Here is a 13,122-nt window from a genome sequence, read left to right on the forward strand (position 1 = left end):
TTGGAAAATGGACAAAATAATTAACAAGGGTGGCATTGAATTGATAAAGGAATACAATTTAACAAAGGTTAGCTACAGACTAAGGTTTGTAAATTTATGGATGCCCAAGGATCACTTCTTTTTTTTTAAAAGGGGGAAATTAAATAATTTTTGTATGATACTAAAATAAGTACTAAAATAAACAAGCAAATAGACAATAGACAATAGGTGCAGGAGTAGGCCATTCGGCCCTTCGAGCCAGCATCACCATTCAATGTGATCATGGCTGATCATCCCCAATCAGTACCCCATTCCTGCCTTCTCCCCATTTCCTATGACTCTGCTATCTTTAAGAGCCCTATCTAGCTCTCTCTTGAAAATATCCAGAGAAAGGGCCTCCACCGCCCTCTGAGGCAGAGAATTCCACAACCTCACAACTCTCTGTGAGAAGACGTGTTCCCTCGTCTTCGTTCTAAATGGCTTACCCCTAAATATCGTGAAAACTGTCAGCACTTCTGCAGATTATAAAAAAAGGGGTTAACTAAAGTAAAAGTTATCCATTTGCTTTTATTTCTTCCCTAAATTAGAACAAACTGGGGAAGAAATAAAGAAAATGGATAAATGGTAGAGACACTCAATAATTATTGCATTGGCCCTCAAGGTCTGCAAGTCCCTTGTACCTGTTCGCTTATATCCTATGGGCTTAAAGTAAGTAAGTGGCGGCAGAAAAGATGCAGACCAGTTGGCCTAAAAACATTTTTCGGTAAATTGCTGGAATCCATTATTATGGAGGCAACAGCGAGGCATTCGTAAATTTTTTCCAAGCATGGTTTGTGATAGGGAGATTTTTTTTCGTGAATTGAGGAGCAGGCTTGAGCAACAAGCTTACCATGTTCTGGTCCTTTTGTTCTAATATTATTATCCATAGGAACATTTTGTGAAAAATAAGCAATTTTGTGGCTCCAACAAAACTTGTTGAAGATGAGCTACGTTACAAGATGAGAGCAGACTAAAAATAGGCCCCTGTAAAACACGTTTTGACGAATCACTTCTTGGAGGAACAGATTACAGTGAGAACAAAAGTCAGGAAGGCATGTAGAATATTTAAATCTAGTAAATTAATCTGAATTCTTGAATAACTTTTCAGCCCTCATGAGTACAACTAAAATCTAATCAATACAATTAAATCATTAACTAGGGATGAGAGATGGGATGGTGGGTGGAGCCCTTTAACATTATCACACATTTTCATTAAATTATGAAAAAGTTGCCAATTATTTCATAGAATCTGACCATGACCCAGCAATTTTTCATCTATAAAAACACAAAACTGTACGAGGTGACCCGCAGAGCTTAAGACCGTACCTCATTTTCAGACATCATCCCTGGCGTCATCTGAGAAGAAGTACCCAGTGAAATGACCAACACTTCTTCAGGCTGCACTTCCTGCAAGGCCTCTTGTATTGTATTTTCGTGTTCCAAGTGTTCTTTTGCTTCATTTGTCCGGGTTCTATTTCTTCCAGCTACAAAATATTACATCCACAAATTGTCAGTTTTCTTTTCAATTTTATTTCACCTTTCAGGTTGCAGACAGATTTATTTGAAATAGATTCCATTGAAAAATACTTCAACCTTGCACACAAAGGAAAGCAAACAGGACAACTCACAAGGTCAACACACTCATAGTTACTGACCCTGTCTACGTGAAGTAAAATACCACAATTGTTGGACGTGAAGCCTTGGAAGATCTGAGCCTCCAAAAACCAAAGCAAGATGCAAGATGGTTGCCCTATAGCAAGATCTGAGATCGTAGACCTCCAGAGATCTTCCTTTCTATCAAGTATCATATCTGGAGTGCTTGTCCCTAAAATATTATGGACTTCAAGCTCACACAAGCTCCTTTGTGTGAGACAGACATTGCATTAAACTAAATTTAAATTCATTTGGAATATTTTTTTATAAATTTCAATGCAACATATAAAATATTGAATGTCACTTTACAAAGTGCAAAATTTCTTGACAGGAATTTTTGTGAAAAGCTTGAAAATAAAGTTAACTTAATGAAGTTCAAGAATAGACATCCAATTCTTAAATCGATTTTGTTGTACAACTGGATTATGATTGATGAAACAGTACCAATAAATCTAAACAAAGTTCTAGTTCTGCTACATACCGAAAGCGGCAGGTACATTTTCTGTGCTGCACCAGGCACAAATTAAAAATGAAGCATCATTTCAACAATTCTAACAGGGAAGCTATTACCATTCCAGAGTTTGTGGCATAAATCAAGTAATTTCCAGAACCTTCTATGCATGGAAGTGTTACCCACCAAATGGAGCTACAAGAGGAATGTGAGCAGTCAGATTTGTAGTCGAAGTATCCCAGGCGGTAATGGATGCTAATTGTTGTCCTGGGTGAGGGCAGCATTAAAGCAATGGAAATCAAATGCAGATTAATCACCTCATTAAAATTCACAGCAAGATTTTCCCCATGCTCTTATTTTTATTTTGCATCAAAATGGTAACCATACATTTCACTCTTGATTGTTTGCGAAAAAAGGTTCTAAACATTTCCCAAACTGAGAACTTTTTCCAATCTTTGAAGGCTCAGCTGTAACAGCACATCACACCAGCATAAATTCTCCAAGATCATGGTAACCACTGAATTTACCACATCAAACGTTAGGTAAGTAATGTTATGGCTCTTTGTCCAGTCAAAGAAAGAGAGTTCACTTCCTTTCAAGTGAATAAAATAATACGCCTGCAGTTAACAAATATAGCAGTCAGCACCGGGATTTCAGGGATACGGATCACGTGCAGGCAGTGATTAGTTTAAGATGGCATCATGTTCAGCACAGACATTGTGTGCCAAAGGGCCTGTTTCTGTGCTGCACTGTAGAGCTGCTGACTCACAGCACCAGAGACACAGGATTCGATCCTGATCTCGGGTGTGGAGTTTGCACATTCACTCTGTGGGTTTCCCCCAGGTGCTCCGGTTTCCTCCCACATCGTAAAGACGTTCGCGTTCTTCGTTAATTGGGCTCTGAAAATTACTCCTAATGGGCAAAGTGTAGATAAGAAAATAGGATAACATTGAACTAGTTTGAATGAGTAGTCAGCGTGGACTCAGTGGCTGAAGGGCCCGTCTCCTTACTGTATCTCAAAACTGAACTAAACCAAATTAAACTAAACTAGACACACCATGAAACTCCAATTTGTGAATGATGGAATCAGACAGCAATTCAGTATTGACAACAAGGGAAGAATTGTATTCCAAATGGACACTGTCACCAATGTTAGTGCAATTTTTAACTCAAAAATATGGAGCAAATACATTTTACTTACAAACACACTAATATTTTGTCAGGATCCATATTAATTTTAACTGATTTTGTCAAAAATGGTGCTTATACTATGCACGGAATAAATGTCTTAAAGATTGGAAGGAAGCATATAAAGAAAGTGATTTGATCCCATCAATTACCTGAGCACTTTACGTAAACAAAACATACAAATCAATCTATTAAACTTTGTCATGTGATCGTACATTGATATTGGATTTTTAACATGAAAATGAACTACGTATTCGCTTAATTAAAAGTCCGAATTTATATTCCACAGAAATGTAGTAGTATCGAACTGGTATGAAAAATTAGCAAAATAGATTGTTTGTCAATGGTAAATGTGTAACTGAAGTTTCCGACTAATTTAGAACTTAAAAAAAAGATATTTAATTTCCCTTTTGATGTATTCATCAATAAACCAAAAATAAATAATGAACCATGCTGATTTAGCTAAAATGAGCAATGCAACACTAATTTCACAGTCAGGCAGTGTAGCCCATCTTAATCACTGGCTACTAAATTTCACTGGGAATTAAACAATCCCAGTGATGGATATTCACTTTCCAGGCCCAAAAAACATGTTAACCTCAGTTTTCTAGCACAGCAAAAGAAACTGTACAAGGTTCAAGATGTTTACTGTTAGATAGTTCTAAGTTCTAATTCCCATCATCTTAACATGATTAAGAGAATAAATACGAGGAACAAATCACTTTCTTTGTGGGTAGGAAGGAAATGCAGATCAGGTTTACACCGAAGATAGACACAGAATGCTGGAGTAACTCAGCAGGACAGGCGGGTCACGTCCTGAAACGTCACCCATTCCTTCTCTCAGAGATGCTGCATGTCCCGCTGAGTTATCCCAGCATTTTATTTATCCGTGCTTTCTTCTAATCTTTAAAACATTATTCCCTGTGCACAAACATATTTTTGGCAGAAACAGTTGAAATCAACATGGATCCTGACAAAATAAAATCATATTTGGTCCTTTTTCAGAATTGCAATAACTTATTGACTACAATGTCCATTTGGAATCAAATTCCTTACCTCCCCTTGTTGTGAAAGTGGAATTACTGCCCGATTCCATTGTTTTCAAATTGGAGCTTCATGGTCAGTACATATTTACCACGTGTGCAGACTGCTATATTTGTTAACTATTTTATTAACTTGAAAGGGAACGAACTCCATCTTGATCTAAATAGGACAGTCCATTCACTTGACCTGATGAAGTTAAAACAAGATCAAGGTACCTGCAAAACATCATATACAGATGATGTCAACTTGTAAAAACAGTGTTAGGAGTTACAGAAGAAAGAATGCACTGCAAACCCTTGGTCCAAGAAGGATGGCTTCCCAGAGCCTTTTCACTGCAACGGATAACTTGTTTGCCTACAAATTATTGATATTATTTTTTCGTTTGCAAGAATTGTACTTGTATTTTGGAAATCCTTTGTACAATTATGTTAGAATTTACTTCTCATAATAAAATATGCTTTGTTTAAAATAATAACTGTGCTTAATCAGCTGGAAGTATCTTCTCATTGGAGGGATGGGACTCACAGCTCAAAATACTAATTATTGACAGCTAAATCGTTCAGAATAAAGACTAAAGTATTTAAATAAATCTTTCAAAGATATATTCAATATAATCTCCCTAAGGTGAGGGTACGAGAAAACAGATAAGACTTAAGGTCTTGACTCAAATTTAGGACTCTCAAACGAGTACACGTTTCTAATTAGCGTGGATTAGATATAAATCAATGAATTAGGGAATGCTATTTGCATTATGTGGGCCAAATTGGTTATAACACAATTTCGATCAGGAACTAGAATACCATTTAAAAGTTACTTTGGAAATTGGCAACCAGAAAAAAAGCAATTTTTGAGGAAAACCTGCTTCCATGTAATCTCCCCTCAGTAATCAGACACCATCGTCTCCTAAAAACAAAGGCTGTCAGTTTCACAGTGGAAGGCCATGTACTTGAGAAGCAATTGCTTCTATGGACACTTACACTATGATACTCTATTAAACAATGTAACATATAGCATTTCGTATTTTAGCTTGCAGCAATAAAAATAAACTTATTAGAAAAACATTTGTTTTTTTGTTATTGCGAATCGGAACCTCTAGCCCCTAATCTACTTTTCCATTATTCCTCATTGCCATGATTGTTTTCAGAACTTGATTTTCTATAACGTGACATTTCTTAGAAATGCAGCTATCGAGTTATGGTGGAACTACTCGATCCAAAGGTCTGAATAATAGCTCCAGCAAAGAGTTCAAACTGTCAGACCATATGCTAGATTAAAGAAAATAATCCGGCTTTAAGAACTCATTTATTTTCAATTAAATCAACAATAAACTGAACGATGGTCATGTTATTATTTTGGCATAATAACATGAACTGAAGGATTTATTTTCAAAGTAAACCTCCCATCCTTAACGTGGTGCATATGAACCCAAAAGCATGCAAATGTGATTGGTACTCCAACCACTCTCCAAAATGGTAGTCAGAGCATTGAGTCTGGTGTAATGAATGGTGACCTTGTCAGTGTTCCACAGATCACAAAAATGGTTGTTTGATGAAGTAAAATCAGGCTCAGCTGTGCAGATCTCAAAGGAATAGTCTGCAAACTCACTGTCTAGGCTGATGCATAATAAATAACCACTTGGATGGGGTGCTGGAGAGTTTTCATGGCAACTCGTATCAAATTAAGGCCCCTTTGGCTTGGAAAGGTAAAACAAATTACCTTGGCAGCTGGATGGGGTGGGTGTGAAATTAGATTATGCATTAAGGATAATTTAGTTTCAATACTCGGAGTATGTTAAAAACCAACTTAATATAAATTTAGATAAATATTACCGCTAGAGTACATTAATTTACTTGTCTCAAACTGGTGAATACGAGCTAATTCATAAATATCAACAAGCAAAAGTGATGTTTTTCTTTTCAGTGGAAGCACCAATTATAATTCTTAGTTCAAGTCTCCAGTCTTAATGGCAGCATTGTGGACAGTTAAGTATATCTAAGATTACAGCAGGGTCTAGATCAACTAGGAAAATGGGTTACAGATTGGCAGAGGGAAACTTAATTCAGACAAGTGGAAGGTGCTGTATTTAGGTAAACTAAACAGTTCACACAGTAAAAGGCAGGATCCTGGAGAGTTTAGCAGGACCGACATCCGAGTGTACAATTCCTAGTTCCATGAAAGTGGCGACACAAGTAGACATGGTGGTGAAGAAGGCATTTGGCTTCCTTCATTGATCAGGGCATTGAGTACAAGAGTTGGGATGTTATGTTACAATGTGCACAAAATTTGTGAGATCATACGTGTGTTATGTGCAGTTCTATTTTATAGAGGTATATAAAATCATGATAGGTGTAAATATGATAAATGGTCACAGAGCTTTACCCAGTGTAGGGCAATGTAAAGCCAATTTCCGTGCTTTATAACTCCATGAATTTACAGCAAAGTAAGGTTCTTACAACCTAAAATGAACAATGTTTTACTTATTACCGGAACTCTGTGCCATTTTACTTGCAAAGATGTAATCAAAAGTGGAGTTATTGGCACGAGGACGTGAAGAACACACAAGAGTAACATCAAGTAAGAGTTGTCGACCTGATACGCGACACCAGAAATGAAGACATTAACAATATTGTTTAATTATTGTTTGAACTTCACTTCAACAATTGCAAGTGATACCGTCTTGAACTCATGAAGTACACAATGTTCCTTGCAGTTTAGTATATTCACAGAAATTAAATATTTGCCAAAATCCTACAACAAAATACAAAGTAGAATGTTTAATTTCTCATCTAAGTTTTTTTTCCAGAATTATTGATAGAATTAACAAATGCAGTTGCATCTCCTACCTATTTGCAGTCGATTTTTTTTATTGGCTGGAGTAGTTGCAGGAGACAACTGGGGTGTGCTGGAGGGAGTCAACTCCAGACTATTGCTCTTCCCTGTTCTGTGATGTGGAACGTTAATGATAAGGTTCTCCAGAGCCATTCTGTCCTCTTCCCTTAGCAACTCCCCCGGCATTACATGTCGTGCAAAGGTAATCTATGTACAAATTAAATAAGCACAGTTTAAATTTTGTCAATGAAAACCTACATAACAGCAAACCTTTAAGAATTAAGCAAGCCTTTTAAGATTCTGCAGCTGAAAGAAGCTTCAAAGTAACTTTGTGAAGAAATATTTGCAGGCACGATTATAGATTTCTTAGTTTTTCCACCACAGACAACTTTTTGTCCAAGGTTTCTTGTGCCACGTTGCCTTCAAACTCAAAGATTACATAACAGCCTCCTCCCACTCCTACCGATCTCACATATCAACAGGATAAATGTATAAACAATCCCATTTCCCACGTCCTACAGCGCCAACCTCCAGAAGTGAGCCCGGCATTCAAAGCAATACTCCAAATGATTCTGGATAACGTCGCAAGTAAATGCAGATATGGATAAACTAATGGAGATGCTGCCTGTCTTGCTGAGTTACTCCAGCATTTTGAGTCTATCAGAATCAGCATCTGCAGTTCTTTCATACACATGGATAAACTGGCATCATACTCAAACTGTTGGCTGATATTGCTCCAAAACTCTCAACATAATTTAACTGTATGATTATCGTTGGCTCAATTGCTCTTTCATTATGCTTTACAACAGCGAAGTCAAACCTCAAAATTGCGTAAAATACATTACTCGTTATATTAGTGCCCACATAATCCATGCTAACTTTTATATCCAACACAATTATGCTCCAACACCCCTTCATCAAACTCTCAGCAAATCTGTTTTTATACCTTCTTTCTTCCAAAAGCCTGCAAGAATGCAGCCGTTCACTTGATAAAAGTTCTAAATTGAAATAGTCAGCCTTCAACTTCATTTAACTGCTTACTCAGCTCTGCAGTGCTGTCTGCAGGCAATATTAACCATGGCTGCCTGCCAATACAACACTGAATTTAAACTGTCTAAATGAAATGACATCATTGCATAATCACAAGATTATGCTGGAAAGACAAATTCACACCTGTCCCAGTCTAAATTCAATATCTTGCTCACTGATAAAATAGAATAGAATGCAGGAATATCTATAAAACCATTCAGTACAGCAAGTGGCTGAAACAATGAAGCTTTATGGTATTGCAAAGAAATTGGGTCACAGATGAACAAAGCCACAAAAGGCACTGAGTTATAGTTTCCCCCGTGCAATACCAATTTACATCTGTAGATGAGCAATTTATTTTCTAATAGATGCCTAATGAAAATAGGAAAGAGTGAGCTTACCAAGTTTAAAAGCTGATTGTGTGTCATATAAACCACAGTTCTGCTGAGCCCTTCCAGCAAATTCACTGAGGACATGGGAGGAGTTTCCACTGTACGTCCTCCAATTATGACATCCAAAAAAGCTGCAACACAACTCTAAAAAAGATAAATCAAAATACATCACATGTTTGCAAGTCATGAGAAAGAAACCAAACCAAAGCAGGTCACATTTTTCTGTAACATACTGTTTACTATTGGCACATTTGCACAAGTACAATTTTTCTGCTTTCTAACATGGATAACACAGTGTTGCAGCACTAATAGCTAAGTGGCGGCTGAGCAAAATCTGAGGTTCTCTCACGATAAGGACTGTCACAGAAGACAAGGCTGTTGTGTTGTTGGTTCTCTTCTAAAACTTTCCCGTGCTTGCCTATGGTACGCTTACCTTCATTCCAGGGAGCATTGAATATCTGAGCCAAGAAGTCATGGTGCAGCTCAATAGGACTTTGATTAGGCTGTACTTCGGGTATTGCATCCAGTTCTGGTTGCTCCATTGTAGGAAAGATGTGGAGACTTTGGAGAGAGTGCAGAGGAGGTTTACCAAAACGCTGCCTGGATTAGAGTGTTTCAGCTACTGGGAGAGGTTGGATAGACAGATGTTTTGCTTCCTCTGCAATGTCAGAGGTTCTGGGAAGATTTGATAGAAGTATATAAAATTATGAGATGCAGAGATTGGGTAGACAGTCAGAACCTTCTACCAAGGTGGAAACGTCTGACACTAGAGGGCATAGCTATAGGGTGAGAGGGGAAAAGGTTTAATGCAGATGTGTGGGGCAAATTCCTTTTTTTGCAGAGCGTAGTGGGTGCCTGGGTCGCATTGCCGTGGTGGTGGTGGTGAAGGCAGAAGGGATAGTGACGTTTAAGAGGCTTTGCGATGTACATGGAAAAGTAGGGAAGAGAGGGATATGGATCACGTACAGGCAGATGAGATATGTTTAACTTGGCATCATGTTGGGCACAAACATTGTGAGCCGAAGGGCCTTCAAGGTGATTGCTGGGAATTAGCTTTATTGATTTTCATGTGGGATTCAAGTCTGTAACCTGTTTGAACACTCTTCTTTGTCAAACAAATGATTTGGAAAATTAACTAAACAAATGATACCACAAGATATTGTCCGGCAACAATGTAACAGTGAACCATTTCTAGGAATAATTACTTGCGCTGTTATGCAAGTTTTGGTACTGAATATGCATCCAATGATATGAAAAATTAAAATGACATCTGCCCTCATAATATATGTATGACGTGTTGTTTAATAACTTATTCTCATCTACCTTGTTTCAATGGGATACAATCTTGTGGGTAAAATAATGTTCTACCTCCTTAGGGCGATATATTTTGCAACTTTGAAAGATTAAAGGTCATTTTATGTTGGTGTTCTCAATGCTAATTACTTGGTATAACTGTCCATAGTTCTTTCTTGGCAAAGAAGAAGTGTTACACCAGTTACATAATGCTAATTTATTAATGTGTTTGTATCAACAATATGCTAGGTAAAGTCTTGCCCATAATTATCTTCTGGGATTCTATCCATGCTGCTCCAACAACTATGCTCCTTTGATTTGAATAGCCTCATTCTCTGGAGATTGTACTACTTTACACAACTTGGCCAGTGCCAAAAAAAATTGGTGAAGTCATGTTCTCCACGCTCATACTCATTAAGAACTAAAATTAGATTGAACAAACTAATTTTGCATACAAGAGAATCTTTCACCTCACCAGTCTTGGCTCGACTTGAACCAAGGCGAGAGAAGTAGATATCCCGGTCACAACAGTGGCATTTTTATTTATTGTATAACATTGACAAGTGGAAAAGTGCAAAGCATAATTCCAGCAATTCGTTTTCATAATAGACTTTACAAGTTCAGAGTTAAGTTAGGTCTCAAAATCATAACACATTTGCTGAGTGATATTGACACCTTAATGTAAGCAGTGGTAAGAATCAGTAGTGGAAACAGTTTTCCCTTAGGAACACCTCCTATTAAGGAATTAGATATGGTCAAACACTGGTAACTGTTAGGGCAAGAATCATTTGGGGAATTGCTGGTCATGTCTTAATAATGACATGCTGTCCTCAATATGCCCAGGAAAAAAAGACTGCATTGTAATAGAAATGCGTGTCCAAATCTGCACTCAACAAATTCTAATCAAGTAAAAGTATTTCTTATATTCTCATGGATACATCAGAACTGCTCAAAAGTTCAGTTCCTTATCTGCAATGATCTTTAAAAATAGTAGGAACCACAGCATAACAAACAAGATCAAATATGATCCAAAATGTCAGAAACAATAATGCCCATGATCCAAAGGGTGAATGACAGAGGTAGTTCATTAGCTTTGCCACAGGTTATTGAAATTGCAAACCTTTACCCTTTTTTGATGACCTGTGCAGTCGATCTCTACTTTAACTTTATCTCGTATCTGAAATTCAACTTTGCCTTGCCTTCCCTGCTTCATTGTTTCTTAGATCTAATGTTTCCCTGCTTGGTTCCCTCAATATTATTTTACTTGCTCATTGATCATTTATCAAGAATCCTCAACTAGTTCCAACCAAAATGATGGAAAACGCTGCAAGTAATACTTAGTAACCACTCCACATCACAATTATCCTCTATGGTCATGCTAGGCTGTCAAAAATCACATTTATCCAAGCGTTAAATATTTTGTAAATGTATTCATCACATGCTCTTATCAAATCTTTTCTACCCAAATCATTTCAAAGGTGTAGATCATCATCAGACACAGCAATCCAAAATGATTCAGTATCTTTCCAGCTCACTGACAGTCATCGCTTGTCATGATGAATGAGAAAAGGACTCAATTACTTAAAACCTCTTCTGTAAAATCAGAATACACTTCATTTTCTATCAGCTGTCAGATTAAATGTATACAATACTTTATTCATAATCCTGAAAAACAAAACATGAAACAATTTGGGGTGAATAAATCAAAACTGGATCTCAACCGATACCACTCAGTTCAGCTTCCCTGATGTAATAGCTTCATAATGCATTAACATTTCATATTTTTCTTGCAACTTTTATCTATTAAATCTCAGTAACATAGTGTAACTTACTTTATCAAATTTGCAAAGACTGTTCTTGAGTCGTGGATCTGCGTCCTCACTTCCAGTCATTGCTAACTGCTGTAAGAGTTGGCCCACCTAAAGCAAAAATGAAAACAAGCAGAACATTTGCATAGTTCAGAATAAAAGACTGTCTTTAGTTGTATTCCATACACATTCAATGGAAGATACATTTCGCAAAGAAATGAACGTGGTTGATTTGATGACACAATAAACAGTAGATGTTAGAATCTAGAGCAACAAACAATCTGCATCAGTCTGAAGAAGGTTCTCGACCCGAAACGTCACCCATTCCTTTGCTCCATAGATGCTGCCTCACCCGCTGAGTTTCTCCAGCATTTTGGTCTACCAACAATCTACTGGAGGTCAGCCACAGTAGACAATAACAAATGGGCCAAACAGCATCTATAAGTGGAGAGGAATTGTCAACTTTTCAAGTCAAATCCAGTCCAGATCTGAAATGCGATATTTTGGGGTAGAGTTTATTGACAAGCAGTCGCCCCAATAGTAATCCAGGATATGATTAACATTGTCTGAACAATATAGTAGAATGGATAATGAGTGGATAATGAAACAAAACTTTTTTCCGCCGATTGTGTGGTGGCTATCTGGAACTCAAGAGTAGTGAATCTTTGACATTTTCTATCCAAGAAGCAATACAGCTTAGTCAACATCTGACAAGGTGCTACATAACAACCGTTTCATTAATTTATAAACTTGTGGGACGCATCAATTAAGGATTGGTTTATGGGCAGAACAGGAATGAGGTCATTCGCAGGTTAACACGGTAACACCTCATTTTGGAGCACTGAATACAGTTTTAGTCTTGTAGCATCACTTGACACAAAGATACACTTGGGCGGGAGACACTACAGTGCATTTTCCAGAATCATTCCGGAATGAGGAGGTTGTTTTAGGAAGGTTAAGTTAAGTGAATGGTGCAGGTTAGAATGAGGCAATTATATTGAAACGTACAAGATTCCGAAGGCATTTGATCAGGCTGTTTTCTTCTTTTAATTCATGTCTATTCAGTTATCAATTGTCTTTCCTTGTGGAGAGTACTTTACAACACTAATTCCTGTAGGAAGCGTGCCGTTTGTAATCCAATAACAAATTGTAATTGCAGTAGAGCAAAGTTTTAGAAAGGGAAATAAAGAGCAAGGAACTTTAGAAATGAAAAATAAATAAAACTCCAAATGCTGTAATCTGAAACCAAAGCAGAACAAGTCCGAAAGTCAAGTAACATCTGTGTGAAAATTAGAAAACTCCCGACATTTTGACAATGGCCCATGAGTGCCAATTTTCCCACAGAACAATGTTTACATTACAAAACAATCACGTTTAATGAAACCAAGGACACACGAGCAGAAACATCACGTTGAAG

The 13,122-nt window shown here is 37.3% G+C and overlaps 1 protein-coding gene across 12 annotated transcripts in view; it reads right to left on the reverse strand.

The window, feature by feature from the left end:
* Positions 1 to 13,122, reverse strand: part of gapvd1 (GTPase activating protein and VPS9 domains 1) — a 111,468-nt gene that overhangs the window by 58,035 nt on the left and 40,311 nt on the right. For 8 of the 12 annotated variants that reach the window (XM_055659828.1, XM_055659823.1, XM_055659820.1 and 5 more), the window contains exons 5-9: positions 11,730 to 11,816; positions 8,614 to 8,748; positions 7,198 to 7,390; positions 2,309 to 2,389; positions 1,345 to 1,502 (exon numbers count right to left, since the gene is read on the reverse strand). In XM_055659828.1, the coding sequence (XP_055515803.1) occupies positions 1,345 to 1,502; positions 2,309 to 2,389; positions 7,198 to 7,390; positions 8,614 to 8,748; positions 11,730 to 11,816 (654 nt within the window). The remainder of the gene's footprint in view (positions 1 to 1,344; positions 1,503 to 2,308; positions 2,390 to 7,197; positions 7,391 to 8,613; positions 8,749 to 11,729; positions 11,817 to 13,122) is intronic. The other 4 variants (XM_055659830.1, XM_055659829.1, XM_055659826.1 and 1 more) reach the window with 1 other exon arrangement.

Source organism: Leucoraja erinacea, chromosome 31, assembly GCF_028641065.1.
Source record: "Leucoraja erinacea ecotype New England chromosome 31, Leri_hhj_1, whole genome shotgun sequence".
NCBI lineage: Eukaryota > Metazoa > Chordata > Chondrichthyes > Rajiformes > Rajidae > Leucoraja > Leucoraja erinaceus.